We start from the raw sequence: 19,762 nt of genomic DNA on the forward strand, positions 1-19,762 counted from the left end.
CGCGAAGGAAGACAAGATTTGAAATATGGAGCCCTCTTTCTCTTGATCTGTAAAGATATTTTTTTCCTTCCAATCTATGCTCTCTATCTTCGATCAGACTCATACTATTCTGGTCAAAGTAGTTCAAACATGTTTTCCATAAAAAATATATATATAAATATAGTAATGAAGAACGAGTACAATCAGATTACATCTAGCACCGACAGCAGGCAAAGCTCCGTAATGGATGTGGTCCGCAAGTTTATTAATCTTACAATAGGCCTCACATCCAATATTTTACATGCATATATATATATAAACCTTTATATGCCTTCCTATATTTGATGAAGCAATTTTGACATCATTATTTTACATGTATATAAACCTTTCTACCTTTTCCTATCTTCGATGAAACAATTTTGACACTAGTCAAATCTTATGATTAAACAGACCAACACTCAAACTAAGAAATATGGAAAACGGTTCAATGACAAAAAATGAAAGGCAAGCTTCTGCAACAATGGAAGGAACAATAATAATTGATTTGGCAAATATCTCACGAAATCAACCTCTTTAAATTTGTGCTGTCTTCCGTGGGGTGTGTATTGGCCAAGTCAGTGATTGAAATGTTATCTTCTGCAGAAGTAACTATCACGAAGCTACGGCCTCCTCAATAGACTGACCAAGAATCTGACAAACAAGCTTCTCAGACAATCTTCCCGTGGCCTGAAGTCACATATAAATGAAAATGGATAAAGGTAATGAGTATTGCATTTTGGTCTCTAAATTGGGGTTCAAGGTTCAAAACATGCAACACAAGAGAAGGGAAATGAAAAACCATTCTTAAGGAGCTTCTAAGTTCCGAGAAATGTATTGGTAAGTTATAAGTAGGGAAAATGTAAATTTAGTAATCCAGTCATTTAAGAACCAAATAATTAGCATAAGTTGGAATATAAAAATAAAAACTGATAAAATAAAGAGAATATGTTCTTGGTAAGGATTATGTACATCAATCAATCTCTCCCCAAATTTTGCACTGGTGAGAGCATCATTGATTATCCTTTTTTCTCTTAGAAAATATATAAATATAAAAGAATAGATGAATCATACACTATTTCTATGAACTGGGTATATAGTACATTAATGTTCTAAACCTGGGAACACTTATTACCATTTTGACAGAGCGATTACATGTCAGTTTTGGCATTGATCTTGGGGTAAGTGGAAAGAGAACTGGGTTGATGAAGAAAAATAAGAGAATTTACATAGCACCTAAAATTATTAATATTACATACTCAGGAATACTGCTGAGGCTGCATATCATGGATAAATATACGCTTTCATGTGAGATATGTAATATTAATAATTTTGAATGCTAAGTACGTAAATCCCCCTAAAATTTATTGTGCATGAATGCATAGATGGCTGACCTGAAAATGCCTCATATGCAAGATTGGTTCGCATCCAACCTTGGCAATGGATCGTCCAAGTGGAGTAGTAGAATTGATTCTTCTTGTTCGATAAGCCAAAAGACTATAATTTCTTTCAGGAAGTTGGTGGCAAACCTGCAGCAGAGCTTCAAGAGAGTTCATCTGCAAAACCGAAAACAGGCGGTAAAATAAGCATTTGTCAATATAAGGAAGAAAGATGGATGTCAAAATAAGAAAATTAGTATCCAGCTAGCAATATTTTTGCAAAATTTCACTGAAGAATTTTTTAACTAGTATTACTACCATAGCTCCTCTAAACTTTCTTTTTTGCCTCTTTTAATTTCATTATCAGGGAGTTGTCTGTCCATTTGCAATTTTATATTATGTGTCTTAAGTCTCCACATTGTTCTATACAACACAGCTGGGTTTTGAGATTATGCAAAATTGACTCTAAATCATTTCATTTCGACTCCAAGCCAAATACTTCGCTTGAACAAAATTTCAAGTTAGTTTTGCTTAGGGTGGCTCAAAATTTGATTCAAATCAACTATAAATATATGTGAACTCGAATTATGTGCTATTCAATTTTGAATCATTTCAAGTAAACATGGATTTGATCTACTAGGATTTGAATTAGAATGAAAATAGTATCGTAGGAATGAAGTGCTAATAGTGAGGAGTCAATAAAATGCTTTTGCCAACTTTTTATTTTAATAATAAAAGAAAAATTAGTTCTTTTCAATTTTTTGGTTGGCACAAAATAAAGTCATTTCAAACCAGCAAAAATCAAAATGCAACTCAAGTCATACTGAATTAAAAATATTTTGAGTTCCAGCTAAGTTCGGCACACAGATGTAGCTACTTCTCAATCCTATATCTATAGAGAATATTCATTATTTTTGCACAGAAGTAAGCTAATAAATAAAGCAAATATGTTTGAATATCATTTAGATAGCCTGTTAGATTGCACGTGCCCAATTTTTCATTATTATTTTCAATTATATCAAACACTTTAGTGATAAGTTTAAAATAATTTTGATGAATACCATTACCAAAATGGATAATTTAAGGAAATTATTACAAATAACCTTGAGTACAACAAAAAGTCCCTCTTCAAAAAATGACCTTACATAAAGCACTAATAGGCTAGAGGCTAATATGAACACCCTAAAATAAATAAGGAGCTTTTACATACATAACACCCAAAATTTCATATTTACCCATCTCACACCCAAATTTTTATAATTACAAACATCATATGAAAAATAGCACTCATTACCATCTTTTAATAGTCAAATCTGTATTTCCATCCATAGGTAAAGTGCTATGTGAGTAAAAATGAAAGTTTAGATGTAAGATAGGTAAATCCATAAGAAGTGGGTTTACCTATCATGTAATTTTCCCAATAAATAATTAAAAATCTATTTGCACAAATAGGAGCTAATAAGGCATCCAATATTAGACTAGCTACTATCCATAAAATTCTCTACCTTACAATTCTAATTCTAAAATACTTGTTGACTTATTTGAGAAATCCACTTATCTTGCGCAATCTATGAGATCTATTTTAACTTAATAACATCGCATTTGTGATAATATTATTGATTAAAACAATCCCTTTAAACGAAAATATTAGTGCAAAGATGCCCCCACTAAGAGCACAAACTATCAAAGATGATTATACGATTAATGATTATCACTGTCCTATCTAAAGAATCAAAATTGATGCACTCACCTCAATGTTTAAATAGATTAAAATTTTGAGATGGAAGACTATTCTTTGCTTGGCCTAAAAAGGATGACACCAAGAGTGTCAATTTTGCCAAAATAACATTGGAAAAATTAGTGAAATGATTTGAAATAATATTATTCATAATAGTTGTAGATTTTGGGAGTGAAAAAATGATTATTCCTCTTCAATTTCCTAAGACTCGGTTATATAATAAATAGCAAGGGAAGGCCACAACATTAGAAAAGCGACCAAATCAGTCACAAAATTCCCATGCTAGAAAAAATAAATAAGAATTACAAATAATAGATAATTCTAAAATAGAAACTGCTAAAAAAAAGAAATAATAAAAATAGAACATATCAAAAGCAGAAATTCCTAAAATTCGACACCCCCATCAAGTTGGAGTATAGATAGCTATCATGCTGAACTTGATTATAAGGAACTCAAAACTAGGCCTGAAAAGTCCTTTGGTGAAAATATATATTATTATTATTATTGCGTTGTCGGAGTAAAAGACATCCAAAAAGCTACACAATCAATCTTCTCTTTTATGAAGTGTCGATCGATGTTCACATGTTTTTGTGATCATGTAGAACGAAATTTTCTACAATGTTGAAGGCAACTTTATTTTCACAATACATCTTCATTGGAATGTTTATCAAAATTTCCAGCTCTTCAATAATTCTCATCAGCCATAATATCTCACCTACTCCATTAGCCATAGCATGTTATTTTACCACAACACTACTCATTGCCATCACATTCTATTTCTTACTTTGTCATGTAACCAAATTTTCCTAGATAAAAGTACCGTATCCGGACATCGATCTCCTATCAATAGTTGAGCCTGCTAAATTTGCACCAGTGTATGCCTTGATATTATATTGTGTATTCTTCTGAAAGAGTAAGCCCTTGACTGGTATACATTTTAGGTATATGAGAATCCTGTTAACTGCTTCAAAAAGTATTTCTCATAAAGTGAAAACATAAATTGACTTAACAAACTTATAGAAAAGGCTGTTTGGCAATGTACGTGATAAGTATATCGGTTTTCCTACCAAAATTTTGATATGGAGTTTTATTCATTAGGTACCTTCATTCCCATCTCCCAATTTTTTATTAGAATCAATTGGAGTGTCTGAAGACCTACAACCAGCCACCTCAATTTCCTTTAGATGATCAATAACATACTTCCATTGGGAAACAACAATCATTTTCTTTGATCTAGCAACCTCCATGCCAAACAAATGCCTCAAAGATCCTATGTTCTTGGTCTCAAAAACTAAAGAGGCCAAAGTTTTCAACCAGTTCATTTCATATATGTCATCTCCTATGAGAATTATATCAACCACATACACAATCAATATGGCTATCTTCCCATCCTTTGAATGTCTTAAGAATATTTTATAATCTCCTTGTTCTTATGTATACCCCTGACAATGGATGTTATGTGCAAGACCTCACTTCCTTACAAAAAACAATGGGAAGAGTACAATTATTAGATTTAGGATTAGGGATAGACTCAGGTTTAGAACTTGAAGAAACAGAACTCAAATATTAAGTAGATTGATCATAGGATAAAGGCTTAGTGAGGACATTACCTGGAGGACTTTGTTTTGAGTTTTGCTTTTGTCACGAGTAAATAATGTCAAATGGTACCAATATCGTAGTTTTTCTGTTTTATATTTGTTAGTTATTATAAGATTATAAACATCATAAGATGACATAGGAAGATAATAATCATCTTCAATATATAAAAAACTCGATTCACTTCCTCCTGATATAATATACCTTGGATTTTAAGGTTAAACAATCAAGTTTAGGAATATATTATTTTGAAACATTTCGGTTTGTAAAAATTTTTTGATAAATAGTAGTCGAATATTTGTTGTCTCCCCTTGACCATGAGGTGTATAGAAGTGTTATAATTAAGAAAATGTGACTTAATTATAGCAAATATTTGTTTAAAAAAATGATCAAAATATTTATACCCCTTTTGAGTAGGGGCATAACCAACAAAAATATTATTTGGCTCGGAGTTCAAGTTTTCCTTGATTATGACTACTAATGTGAAAAAATATAGTACACCCAAATATCTTTAAATTTAAGAAAGATGAGAGCCAAATTATTCGGTAAATTTTGGGAAAACATCAAAATATATTTCAGAGTTTAAAGTCTTATTGGATGTTCTATTAATGAGGAAAGTAGCAGTACGAACGTCTTCACACCATATATATTTTGACATCTAATTTGTAAATAGAGCTGTCCGAACAACTTCCACTAAATGTTTGTTTTTTTCTTTCAGTCATATCATGTTGTGAGGTATCGACATCAGAACTTTGATGAAAATATTTTTAAAATACTCTCAGCCATTATTACTCATTATATTTGAATAATTTTATTGAAATTGTGTTTATACCATAGTGTAGGAATTTTAAAAATTATTTCCACTTGAATTTCTTCATTAAATACACCCAATTTAACCTTGTATGATAATTAATAAAGGCCACAAACCATTTTTTCCTTGAGTGTGAGATGTTTCAAAGACCGCATATATCAATATGAATTAGAGTAAACGATGTAGTTGATTTGTAAATTTGGGGAGGAAAAAACATGATGATGTTTGATAAACTAACAAACTTTACAAAGGAAAGATGACAAGTTTAAGTTTTAATTTTAAGAAAATTGAGAAATAAGAATTTTAAATATTGAAAAATAGGATGACCTGACCTATAATTTCATAGCATAATATCATTGACTTTAGAAATAAACTCAGAATTAAAACAAGTACTTTGACAGTATCTATTCGCATTAAGTTCATCATCAAAATAATATAATGCATCGTTTTCTTTAGCACTGCCAATCATCTTTCTAATGGTCAATTCTCACAACTCACAAGAAAAGTAGAAATTAGCTTAATTGTGATGATCAAAAGTAATTTTACTAAAGGACAATAAATTATGAGACAAATTGGTAATATGGACCACGTCGTGAAGGGTTAACAATGAGTTGAGTTTGATTGTTCCTATCCCGAAAATTACTGATGGTGACCCATATACAATTTTGACCTTTTTATTACATGCACAAGATCTATAGGACGAATAATTTTGAACAATCACTCATGTGATTAGTTCTGTCAGAATCAATTATGCAAGAATGAATCAAGTTAGAATTAACATCTAACAATACAAAGGCTAAAGATTTACCCTTTTGTACTTAAGGGCAACATGGAGTTAGTGTTTGGAGATTGAATTAATTTGTACAGGGGCTTTAATTGCTCCTTGGTGAAATGGTTTGCATCTAGGCTTGTGGAAGGCCCATTAGTTTTCCTCGACAGTGGCTTGAAATGCTCTTATATTTTGATTTCCAAATTGAAAGTTTACCATTAAGCTTCTAACATGTCTCCATTCTATGCCATAATTTTTGCAATGCCGCACCACCACGGTTAGGGCAAAGTGGTTTTGAAATTACTTAAACCAATATAAAATGTTGACTTTCTTTGGACACCAGTCATTGCTGACTGGTACAACATCAATCGAGGAGAGAAGAGGATGGGACAAAATCACGAGTGGATTTTGATTGTGAGTTAATTTGGCGACTAAGAGTGCAGTGGAGGAGAACTCGGTGAAGAAGGATCAATCTCAGTATATCCGATAACATTCATCTTTAGATCTTCAATTTTATTATCCCCAAAGGTTGAGAAAAAAACTTGTACAGAAAAAACCTATCACCGAGAAATCGGTTGAGTAGAAAGAGAAAAAAGATGGATGCACAAAAGAAACCTGAAACATGTCCTGATAAAAAGAAACTAAGAGCCGAAAAGCAACATCAAAATTCAAAAGAGAATAGCTCAACAAGGTGGAGAAACCTGTAGTCGAAGAAAACCTGTCATAGAAGAATTGAAGTCCTCGATGGCGAAACCGTGTGGAAGCTGCTACTAAAGCTATCATATGTCCCTCTTCCATGCTTACCGACTACTCCTTTCCCTCTTCTGCACATATCTGAGGACGACAACAAAATCCTTAAACCAACAACTAAGGTCAAACACAGCATTGCCTCTACAGTAACGAGAGTTAGGACTTTGATCACCGCAATCCAGTCATTTCCTTCTCAGCTAGTTCTAATCACATCTATATCACGAGGGCACAGGTCTCTAAATGCCACGATTTGATCGTTGCCTTCCCATCTATATCTACTTGTGACTGTATCGTGGGGGTCATGTCTTTGAACGTGCAAACCAATCATTGCCTTCCCAACTAGCTCTAATTGTGACTGTATCGTGAGGGGTCGGTCACGAAGATGACGATATTGAATCAGCCTAGGAGAGGCGGGAGCGAAGCTAAGGCTTCTCACGAGGGAGTTTCACAAGCAATAGTGGGCGTTGATACCAAGTAGGTTTTAAGAGTCTAAGAATAATTATTCCTCTTAAATTTTCAAAGACTCAGCTACAAGATAAATAGTAGGGGAAGACACCACATTAGGACACCACATTAGGAAAGACACAAAATCCCCATGATAGGAATAGGAAATTAGAATTACCAATAAAGAAAATTCTAATAGAAGAAACTACAAAAAATAGAAATTAAGAAATTGAAGATATCAAATGAAAAGTTTCTAAATTCTGATAATGTTAAATATATGAATCTACCCAATGTTTGAGTTGAAGTGATAGGAATTTTAAGGAATGTGTGTTTCCCATTCCACCATATAAAACAATATGCTAAGGTTCCCTTCATTTATAGATAAGGTGTTCCTAAATCAATTTGAGGATCTTGCATCAATGTGTGAAATCTGCAGAGATTAATGGCAACTGAATAATGGATTTATCAATGTCCTTTATCCTGGCATGAGATTAGAGGTGTATTTATAAAATCTCGATAACATTAATATGCCTATCAAATGGCCTTTGAACAAGAAAAAATATGATATGCTTTCCTCATATAATCTTTAACACTAATTTATAGGACGTCAGCCATTTCAACTCGGTTTGAAAACTCTTGGTTGCATACTAAATTGATTATATACTCCAATCTGCACAAATGATTAAGGTTATGTTTCTAAATCTCAAGCTTGATGACACTGAGGGAATGTATTTGATAACCACGTAACCATTTCACATTAGCTTGCTTAAAGTGTTGCCAAAACGTCATACTATCAAATGATGCCATCACATTAATCTTTCAATAGACAACAGAATTTAAATTTAAATAAACCAAAAGATGACCCTGAGGTTATAATTGATAACAAGCCTCTAAATACTGGGGATATTCGGGATATCAACAATAGCAGAGCCAACTGAATGTTGTAAAATAAATTTTCACAATTCCAGCCACTCCTAGGGATTGAAAACACACAACCATTTACTAGATATATGAAACATAAAATCAAAAGGGTTAGTTAAAGTTGCAAATGAATTGAGCATTTGATAAGTCGTGAATCGGTTCAATTAGAGTGCAATCATGATTCTTCGATTATTTGATCGAAGAAGCTTGAAGTATTTTTATAAACACATGAGTTGTTAAATGAAAAAGCTTGAACAACTGGTTGCTTAATTCACATAATATATTAAAACTCATAAACAAACTCATAAGAAGCTCAATTAAGACTTGACATAACGCTTGCTACCCGATTAACCATTAATAAATATATAAGTATGTGCATATTCTAGATATGAATATATTCATGCGATATAAATTTAGAAATTATTAAAAGTTTATAATATATATATTCTAGATATGAATATATTCATGTTGGGTGTTTAGGCCCACCCATACAAACATATCTGTATTTTTATCTTTAATATATTAGCCCTTGGGCTTTTTCAAAAAAAAAAAATATATATATATATATAGCGTCCAAAGGAGGTGAGGTGTACGACCCCGTCGGCTCCTTCCCAGCAAGCCGAGACAACAACGCTTCCTCCCTTTACACGCAAGCTGAACAATGTTGTTTCCCTCTGCAAGGTTTCGACGAAGGAAGATAAGATGAAGGCGGTTGGAGGCTCTGCTACGGTTTGCAACTCTTGGTGTCTTTGATAGTGTTTCTGACCGTGGCTTGAACGTTTAAGCTTCATGGTGCGGTCCTTTGTTGAAGCAATTGCAGGTGGAGCTAATAAGATTGGGGTTTCTAGTACTCTTGTGTTTCCACAAGGGTTCCATGACTCCCTTTCAGGTGGTTATCTATCATTTGTAAGGAAGCCTGGGAAGAAGGATGGCAAACCAGCTATTTTCCTTTTAGATAACGATAATGTCAACTTGGCTTATTCTTGTCGCTTGGCCTTGGTAGGGAAGTTTCTTCATGGGCATCTCAAGTTGTAGGTTATCCGAAGGGAGCTTGAAGGTTTGAAGTTGGCGTGTAGTTGGAAGATAGGTTTATTGGATGGAAGGTAGATACTCATTCAATTATCAAGTGAAGAAGATTATGCAAGATTGTTTGCGAGGAAAATTATGAGGATTGACACCAAAGCTATGAAACTACTTAACTGGTCTGTGGATTTTGACCCCCAGACAGAACCTCCAATAGTTCAAGTGTGGATACGATTATCGAGATTAAAACTACATTTGTTCAATCATGAAATCATATTCTTTATCATAGCTATATATGGAAGGCCACTAAAAATGTATGCACCAACGTTCAACCTAAATAGACCAAAAACACACGGGTTTTAGTGGAGAGAGACATAGTACAAATTGCAGCAGAGGAGGTATGCATAGGATCTGTACACAATGGTTATTGACAAAAAGTCATCATTGTGCAGCATCCTTTATATTGCACTAACTGTCGTATGATTGGGCACTCTTGTGATAACTGCTACATTTTGTACCCTGAACTAAAATTTGATTTGATTCGCAAAAGAGGGAATGTGATAAAAGATAAGGAGATAGGGATGAAAGAGCTTTTGGGGGAAATTAATGGGGTGGAGCTTGGTGTTCATGAGGAGGTGGGAGGCTCTGGTGTAGGAAGACTTGCGGCGGTTAGTGTTGTTGTGGCTGCCAAGGGGCTTGAGGAGGCTGAGTTGGGTATTGGGCATAGGGGTGCTGATGTGGCTCTGGATCCTGTCTTGGAGACATATGGTGCTTGTCGCTAGCACCTGTTCAGGGAGATGAAGTTGTGGAGGGCATGCAAAATGTGTTAGATAATGAGTGGAGAATTTAGACATATAAGAAGAAGAAGAGAGGTAAAAATGAGCCAACGCATTTAAAGGAAGGTAATATCAAGGTGAATCGATACTTTTTTGATGGAGAGTATTTGAATACCCTAACTAGAGCATTTAGGAGGGTTAAAATGCCACAAAATATTTAATTTTCTAATATGGAAAATCAGTGGAATAGTGGATCCCTATTTCTTTGAGAGGCTCAAATATCTGAGTAGGATCCATAAAGTAGATTGTTTTGTTGTTTTGGTACCTATGGCTTACTCATCTAAAAATAAATTGTTAAGGAGACTTAGTAGGTATAATTTTGTTGGGAATATTAACAATAAAATTTGGCTTTTTGGGAAAAAGATGTTTCTCTGATAGTTATTACTGATGATACTCAATTCATTCATGTTTATTTTGAAAAGGAGAACTACTGTAGTTGGCCCACTTTTGTTTATGCTAGCACCATCTCTACAGCTAGATATGAGTTATGGAACAAATTTGTTGTTGTGGGGACTTTGCTAAATGATAGTTGGATAGTAAGGGGTGATTTCAATAGGTTATGAACAGCTTTGAGAAACTGGGTGGGAAAAGGGTACTATCTCTTATGCATAAATTCAATGAAGCTGTGGAGGAGGTGAATTTGTTTGATATGAGATATTATTACTCTAAATTCATATGGAAGAGAGAAACTGTATTGGAAAGGTTTGCTAGATGTTTTGCTAACCAAGCTTGGATGAACTCCTACAATGTATCAAGGTTGCAACAGTTGAGTAGCTCTGACTCGGATCATAAACCCATTCTATTCACCGTGGCTCATTTCCTACAATTTAGTAAATACCATTTCAGGTATTTAAATTTTTGGTCAAAGCATCATGACTTCCTAAGTGTGGTAAAAAATAATTGGCAATGTAATGTTGTGGGCAATGACTGGTATGTACTTTGGCAGCTACATAAAAAAGTGGCAAATACGTTAAGAAGTTGGAATTGGGATGTGTTTGCGGATGTTTACAAAAAAGTAGTTCAGGCAGAGGGAAGGGAGAAGCAGCTGGAAAAACTAGATGAGGGAGGGGTCTAGTGGGGAAGGAATTAACTGAGGCTCACAAAAAACTACTAAAAGCTGTTAAATGGGAGGAGGAACTACTTCAACAGAAAACGGGGAAGACTCATTTTAAAGAAAGTGACAGAAACACAATGTATTTCCATCTGTGTATAAAAAAGAAAGGAAGCCTAAACACTGGTCTGAGAATTAAAGATGTCAATGGGGACTGGATTACTGATCAGGGAAAGTTGGAGGAAAGTGTTGTTGATTATTTCACTAGTATGTTCTCTTCTGAGGAGTTGGATACTACAATGGATTATGATCTATTTAGGGAGGCGAGGAAATATATCAGCAACCTTAGCCTCTGTATAATTCATGATGAGGAGGAGATTTTATGTGCATTTAAAAGTACAGACTGCAATAAAGCAACAGAGCTTGATGGTTCTACATTTGATTTCTATCTGAAATGTTGGATTATCATTAGAAAGGAAGTGATTGGAGCAATCCAAAGTTATTTCAAAAGAGATGATCCGGGTTTATATTTTACTGCTGCCACTATCATCTTAGTTCCAAAAAATCAGAAAAAGGTCAATTGAAACAATTTAAACCAAACTGTCTAACCTCAGTTATATCTAAACTAATTAGCAAAATAACTGTTCATAGATTACAATGATTTACTGTCTGTCTCATGCATAACATATTGCTAGATCTAGTTGGGTGGCCAGCAAGCAACTCCCCAACCCATTTGTCCCTAACATATGAAGATGTCATGCATGGAGACCTATCAATGTACAAGTTGTAATATTTGTAGATCAAGCATGCAGCAGTTGCAATTCTCATTTTGTGCTTTTTAATCGTAGATCAAACAATACAAAACCACTCACAGTCACAACCAACATCAAATCACAACCACACCATATCCCCAACCCACAACCACCATCCCACCTGCATATCACACCATATGCCCCAATTCACAGTCACCATCACACCATCATACCACACACATGTGCCCCAACTCACAGCCACAATTCCATCAACAAAGCACAATCATATGCCCCAACCCACAACCACCATCTCATCGGCAAATCACAACCATATGCCCCAACCCACAACCATCATCTCATCAGCAAACCACAACACTGACCAATACAAAACCACCCACAGTCACATCCAACATCAAACCACAACCAACATCAAACACCGCACAACACCATCCATCATAGCACAGACATAGCCAGCATCAAACCACTATCACCCACAGCCACAACGACACCACACAACACCACCTATCATACCACAACATCAAGCCACAACACCAATAGTGTAAAACAAAAATTAGCATTCACATACATACCACCAAATTTGTATGTATTTACATATCCAACATCTAAACATTACTTTTAACATGTACACCAACCTAAACCTTTCGTTTCATAAAAGAAACACCATTTTAACATTAAAGACTCATAAAAAAGTACTCAAGAATGGAGTCGTATGTATGTAATCTTCCATAAAAATGGCAGCAAACTAATAGCCACTCAAACACCATTTGAACATAAGAAAACGACATCAAACTACTCAAGAATTGAGTGGTACGTATGTAAACTTCCATAAATAAGCACAGTTTAGATGGAAGATATGTAACTGCGGCAAAATTGAGTGGCATGTATGTAATCTTCTGTGAAAACGACATCATAGTAATTTACTCAAGAATTGAGTGATATGTATGTAAAATTCCATAAAAAGTGCAGAAGGTGAGTGCATCAGAATTGAAGTGGTATGTATGTAATCTTCCATAAAAATGATAGCAATCGATGCTTACCACAGGGAACGGAAGGAACCAGGATGGTAGATCGTAGAGGGTGAGCAGGAGACGAAGAAACGAGAAGGAGAAGAGGAACTCGGAGGACGAGAGATCGCAGATGACGAACGCTAGTTAGGGCACACAATGGTTCGCCAAAAAGGGGCAACAGTGTGAAAGGAGAGTATGAAATGTGGGTCGTGGGTTCGACCACATGGCCTGCATTACAGGAAAAATGTGGCTCGCCGCGGTAAAGACGTCGTCCCAAACACCCGAAATTCTCGTCAAGAGGCCGCGTCGCGGCAAAAAAGTTGCCAAATGTAAAATAAAAAGATTACATTGCTTATATTCGTAACTCATTTGGTTGATGGGGATACTAATTATTCACTTTAAATAAGCTCATCTTGGTGGGAACTTTCACCATATGGTATTTTAAAAATATTTTAAAGACTTCTTAAAATTAAAATAATATATTTTATGCTCAAAGAGCTTGACTTATTAAGGCTCAATAATACTCGTTTATATTTCCAAATAAGCTAATTTTTTAGAACTTCTAATTACAAAATGAATTGGTGTGAGTCAAGCTCAAACCAAGCACGAACAAACCTAAATATAAATGAGCCAAGTTCAAGCAATATTATAAAATCTAGAATCGAGTTCTAGTCGAGCTTGAACATTCATTTGGTAAATGAGCTTGAGCTTGAAAAAACTCTAATTTGTTTCAGCTCGGTTCATTTGCAATCAAAAAGTAGTCATTGATGGGGGCAATTCAATAATGTTATCTCAAAAACAGATTTACTTAGTTGAGTTAAAAGTGGAACCACAAAGTACTCCTTTCTATATTACTTTGGTGAACCAGACCTTACATTTTACCAAATGCTGTTGAGTTCTTATCCAAATAGATAGTTACGAAGACAAGTATTGGTTTAATATTCACCTTATGGATGTTGCACATAGCCTCCAGGTCACCTTGGCTTTATGGCATGAATGTTATCCATTATAGGAGGGAAAAAAAATTACTCATAATTTTGGCTTTATAGCATAAATGTTCTTAAGCCCTCATCCAAGCAACCATAAAAATTTAGATTTGATGTGAAAAGTACTCCGAAACAAACCCTTAAGGCTAGATGATTGCTTATTGTTGGCATTCCAGCAACTACATTTCACTTCGCTAAACTATTTAAGGTTTCAACAAAGGCCAACGCTGTTCCAACCCACTATAGTTCAATTCTAGTTTCATATTTTGTCATCAAAAGGTAATCTAGAGGATTATCGTCAAGTCAAGCATACTATTTCTACCAGTCACATAATCTCATACTTCTAAAAACTACATGCTTGTTAAGGTTATATTACTAGAATTTCAAAACAATACTCTTGATGAAGTGTCGGATAAGCTTTCTCTAATGATGGAGATATTTAATATGACATTGGTTTTATACTTTAGCTACCATGTTTATTGAATTATAGAATAAAAACTATAGAGCATGTTGAGCTCAAAATTTGAAGGATTTCTATGAGAGTTTAAGTTTATATGTTGCCACCATGCTATTAACGCAAAACAGAATGATTGTTTTCACGTGATGAGCGTGTTATGTCATAAATAAAATCTCTACAAAATACAAATTGAACATACCAAGATTAAATAAAATGTTTGAATGATACCAGGGTCACTGTATTTTTTCAAAATACAATTGCGCAATGAGTACCACTAACAATGAGCAACACAAAATCTGAATCCATCCCAGGTATAAATAAAACACAACATTTAATATATCTCATGAGTAGTATGAATGGTCTGTTCTAAATTTTTTTGTCTATTACGCCCAATATCTTTTATGAGATAAGTGAATCAAGTGGTTAGTATATTCAATGGTAAGTTTTGTTCATGTAATTTGATGAAATTGATTTACAACTTGATGGGAACTAAGCATCTTGACCACTTGTATCAAGTATTATAGTCAAAAGTCGTGTTTTAGCTCTTTGGTATCTTTTGAATGACTTAAATTAGATCCACAAAAAATCAAAGCAATCATTATTAATTGACCCCTCCAATCTATAATATTATGAAACTTTATAATTTAACTATATTTTATAGATGATTTATTAAGAATTTCATTACCATTACTGGCATTTACGGACCTTTTCATAAGGAAAATATTAAGTTGGAATTCATTTATCGCTATAGATATTAAACATATCAAAAAAAAATAACAACATAACAAATTAGGAAATCTTAAATTCAGAAAATTTTTTGAGATATCTTGTGATGTCTCTTTAGTGACAACTTTAGTGGCATTCTTAGCGGTCACCTAGTCATCTAACTGAAATGTTGAATAATGCGAGACAAAAGTATTTTATTTATGACAGAAAATTTTATACCCTTACTTAAGAATTTAGATATTAATGCTATTATTTACCAGCAAATGATACCATTCTTATTTCTATTCAATGAGACTTGAAATACATAAATACTCAAAAGATGTTCAGTAATAGACATTTTAAGTGGTATGAATATTTACAGAGTTACACTTTACCTGAAGCATGCACATAGCATTCAAAATAAACTATCGGATGCACTCTCTTATGTTTCCTTTTGACCTATATGCATATTAATGTGTGTAATTAAAATAGAATACGAAACAAATATGTAGGCATGTGACAGCTTTTTCTTGATTTATCATGACCACAACCATAATGCATATATTCTATAAAAGGCTAATAAGCTTCGCATTCCCAAGGCCTCGCTTTACGAATGTATTGTTTATGAAAGGCATGCAAGTGGCATGGTAGCCTATATTGGCAAGGATAAAACATTACATTTGTTTGAGTGCAGGCTTTGTTGGCAATTGTTAAGAAATAATATTACTACTAGCCTTGCTAGTCAAGTGCTAGCATGTACACTTTACTTCCTACTCCTTTGACTCCTTGGTTTATTTTTCTATAGTATTGACTAAACTAATATTACTTGTAATAATGAGAATATAATGCTGGTAATTGATGTATATCTAAAATGAATCACTTCATTTCATGGTTTAAGACTACTGATGCATCCCACAAAGCAAACATCTTTTTAACAAGATAATTATATTATATGACTTATCCAATTCCATGGGAAAAAGCCCAAGCTTCCATCGATCCCGTCATTCCAATTTGACTTACCTATTTGAATGTTCAAAATATTATTTCAGTGAAGTGATAGTTAGGAAGAAATGAAAATTGCTCAAAAACTTATTCTATTCATTAATGATTTGAGCTCATATGGAGTCTTCAGATGTTCTTACTACATTCCATAGATCCCCTAGACTTCTTTTGTATTTCCAATTTACAAATAAAGCCCTAAACTAGATACAAATCTCAACACTCCTCAAGATGAGCAAAAGATATTCACTATACCCATCTTGTCACATAACCTAGACAAATCTAATGAGCTAAGTTCTTTGGTGAGGCAATCAACCACTTGCTCTCTAGTGGCTAAATGACCTAGCTTCAAGAGTATGTTAATCAACTTTTCCTTGATAAGAACCTATCAATCTCCACATGTTTGGTGCTATCATGTTACACCGAGTTGTTTGCAAAACTGATTGCTGACCTCATTTGAGTTCATTGGTCCACCTTAAGCTCTACCAACAAGGCTCTCAGCCACATTATCTTGGCAACTCCTAAGGCCATGGCCCTGTGCTCTGCCTCTGTAGTTGACCTCACTACTATTGATAGTTTATTGCTCTTCCATTTGCCCCCTATGAACATGTAGTATGCTGATGTAAACTTTTGTCATCCGCACAATTTGCCTAGTTAAAGTAAAAAAAACCCTCAATTCCTACATGCCCATTCTTTCTGAAAATCAACCCCTTCCCTAGAGCACTCTTCAAGTACCTCATAACATGATACACTACGTCCATATGACCTTTCCTTGGATCATACATGTAGCAGCTCACCACGCTCACTACAAATGCGATGTCGGGACGAGTGTGATTAAGATAGATCAGATGACCCACCAATCTCTGGTACCTCTCATGATCAACTGACTCTCCTGCCTCTGCACTCACTTTTGTCTTTTGATCAATTGGAAAGATTGCAGATTTGCAACCCAATTATGTGAGGAGATCTAGTGCATACTTTTTTTAAGACAAGACTATCCCCACTTGTCCATGGGTCACCTTAATCCCATGAAAGTATCTGAGCTATCCAAGATTTTCACTTCAAATTCTTTGCACAATCTTACATTTAGTTAAGCAATCTCCGCCTCAACATCTCCAGTGATAATCACGCCATCAACATACACAGCATGCATAATGATGTGAGCTCCATTTTGACAGAAAAATACCATAAGATCGACATTGATCTGCTGATATCACAAGCCCGCTATAGCTTTTCTAAACTGGTCAAATGAGACTCGAAGAGACTGCTTTAAGCCATAAAGTAACTTCTTGAGCCTACACACATTGCCCATTGTCTGATGTATCAACCCTGGTGGTATCTCCATATACACATGCACTAACTCACCATGAAGAAACACATTCTTCTCTTCGAGTTGGTGCAATCTCCACCCAACATTTACTGCTAGAGAAACAAATGTCCTCACAGTGCTCATCATCGCCATTAGTGCAAAGGACTTATCATAGCCAATGACATACATCTAATTATAATCTTTTTCCACCAATCGTTCCTTATACTGCTCCACTTTACCTTCTGAATTTTTTTTACTGTGAATATCAACAAGCACCAAACAACTATGTTCCCATTGGTAGTGGTACTATCTCCAATGTTTGATTTTCCTTAAGAGCCTCAAGCTCTTTATGTATGGCCGCTTTCCACTTGAGATACTCCTTAAATACGTGCCAACACTTGGGTATAGAGAAAATGTCCAAATATACAATGAATGCTCCATGTATAGTTGATATGTTATTGTATGAAACAAACTGAGCAATATCACATTCCCTCTCAAAAAGATTTAAAGGATGTGCTGCATTATTACAAGAGGTCCTCCTTAAAGTCATAGGGTTGGAAGTAAAAGGAATAAGAATCATATCACTTGTGTATTCTGAGTTTGAGGTGGATAGAGTAAGTGTCTCAAGAGTCGAAGTAGACCAGGAGAAGGGACCTGTTGCAGGAGTGTTACTACAGGGACCGTTCCCTCTTGTTTCCTCCTCGTTATATACACCCTCAGCTCCCCCTCGGCCAAAAATCCCACCACCTCCGAACTCTATCTCCTAATTTTCAGCTCCTCAACCGATTCATCACTCATTAAAGAACAAGGCATCACTTCCTCATGAACCAATTCCTCACCAACACTGATTCCACACTTGCCTCACACTCAATATCTTGTGAGTCACCAAAGGGTGAGGTCACCTCCCAGGTGTAAAATGGTCCGAATTTTCTAAATGACACATCAATGCTCACAAGCAGACTCTTCTATATGTAGCTTCAACAAATATACCCCTTCTGGACAGCAGAATAACTAATGAAAACACACTTCACGGCTCTGGGATTCAGCTTCCCTACTAATGGTCTATTGTCCTTCACAAGACATACACAGCCAAATACTTTCAACAGAAGCATCCTGATATTATTTCCTCTCAAGATATGAGAAGGAAACTTCCAGTCCAGTACTCTCGAGGGATTTCTATTGATCGATTGAGCAGGTATCAAGATTGTTAGCTCCCACAAGTGTTTTGGGACATTTATTACAGTCATCATGCTTTGGGATACCTTTAAAAGGTGTCTATTCTTCCTCTCTACTTTTCTATTTTGTGTTGGTGTGTATGGACATGTAATTTAATGTTGTATCCCTTGAGCTGACAAGTATTTTCCAAACGTCTTGCTGGTATATTCCATCATATTACCAGACGTCAATATCTTCACTACTGCACCATATTGTGACCTCATTTTTAGCGAGGTCTAGTCTTCCTTTTAGGGTTTAGGATCTAGCCTTAGGGATATCTCTTCGACTATCTTAGAACCTTAGAAATGCGACCCGCCTTATTTTACAAATTCAACCCGCTGCTGTCCCCTTCTGGAGTTTTGCGTGTGTGGTATCGATTTCTAACACTTAGAAGGATGAAACCAACATGAGGAAACCTAAAAGGGATTCCCTATAGGACCTTTAAGCCTTAGGGTGATCTTTTGCACAATTCACACTCCCGCGCACACAAACTTCGCAATTCGCAGAGTCGACGCGTTCGATCGCCACAATTCACATCGCTTGCACTATTATTTGTTGAAGACTCGAGTAAACTTGATCGCGGGTCAAAATTTTGTGAAATTTGAATTTTGACGCGTTTTTGACCCGATTGTCGATGACGTCGTCCGAGCGACCCCAAATGACAAAACAGACTGCACCGGCGCGTCGATTTTGCCTAGGGAGGACACCCATTTTGTTACGACGCCGCACGTGAATAGATCATATATAAATTAGTGTATATATATATATATATATCAATTTATATAAACCAAATCCTTTCTTTCCTCTTTAAGCCCTAAATCCCTAAACTCACGCACCCAAGCTCTGCCTCCCTTCGCTCTCCCGTTTGCGTGTCTGGCCTTTCCCTTTCTCAGTCTCGAGCCGACCGAGCTCCTCCTCCTCCACGCGAGAGAAAGTTGACCTCGTTCGTCCTTGCCTGACATTTTTCTGCCCGCGGCC

General features: G+C 35.3%; 1 protein-coding gene across 1 annotated transcript in view; it reads right to left on the reverse strand.

Annotated features, from left to right (window-relative positions):
• Window positions 1-201: 201 nt before the first annotated feature.
• The window catches only part of LOC110030001 (quinolinate synthase, chloroplastic), a 50,705-nt gene continuing 31,144 nt past the window's right edge, over window positions 202-19,762 (reverse strand). The window contains exons 6-7 of the mRNA XM_020732531.1: window positions 1,410-1,571; window positions 202-705 (exon numbers count right to left, since the gene is read on the reverse strand). Coding sequence (XP_020588190.1) covers window positions 631-705; window positions 1,410-1,571 — 237 coding nt within the window. The 3' untranslated portion in view covers window positions 202-630. The remainder of the gene's footprint in view (window positions 706-1,409; window positions 1,572-19,762) is intronic.

Source organism: Phalaenopsis equestris, unplaced genomic scaffold (assembly GCF_001263595.1).
Source record: "Phalaenopsis equestris unplaced genomic scaffold, ASM126359v1 Scaffold000627, whole genome shotgun sequence".
Classification (NCBI taxonomy): domain Eukaryota; kingdom Viridiplantae; phylum Streptophyta; class Magnoliopsida; order Asparagales; family Orchidaceae; genus Phalaenopsis; species Phalaenopsis equestris.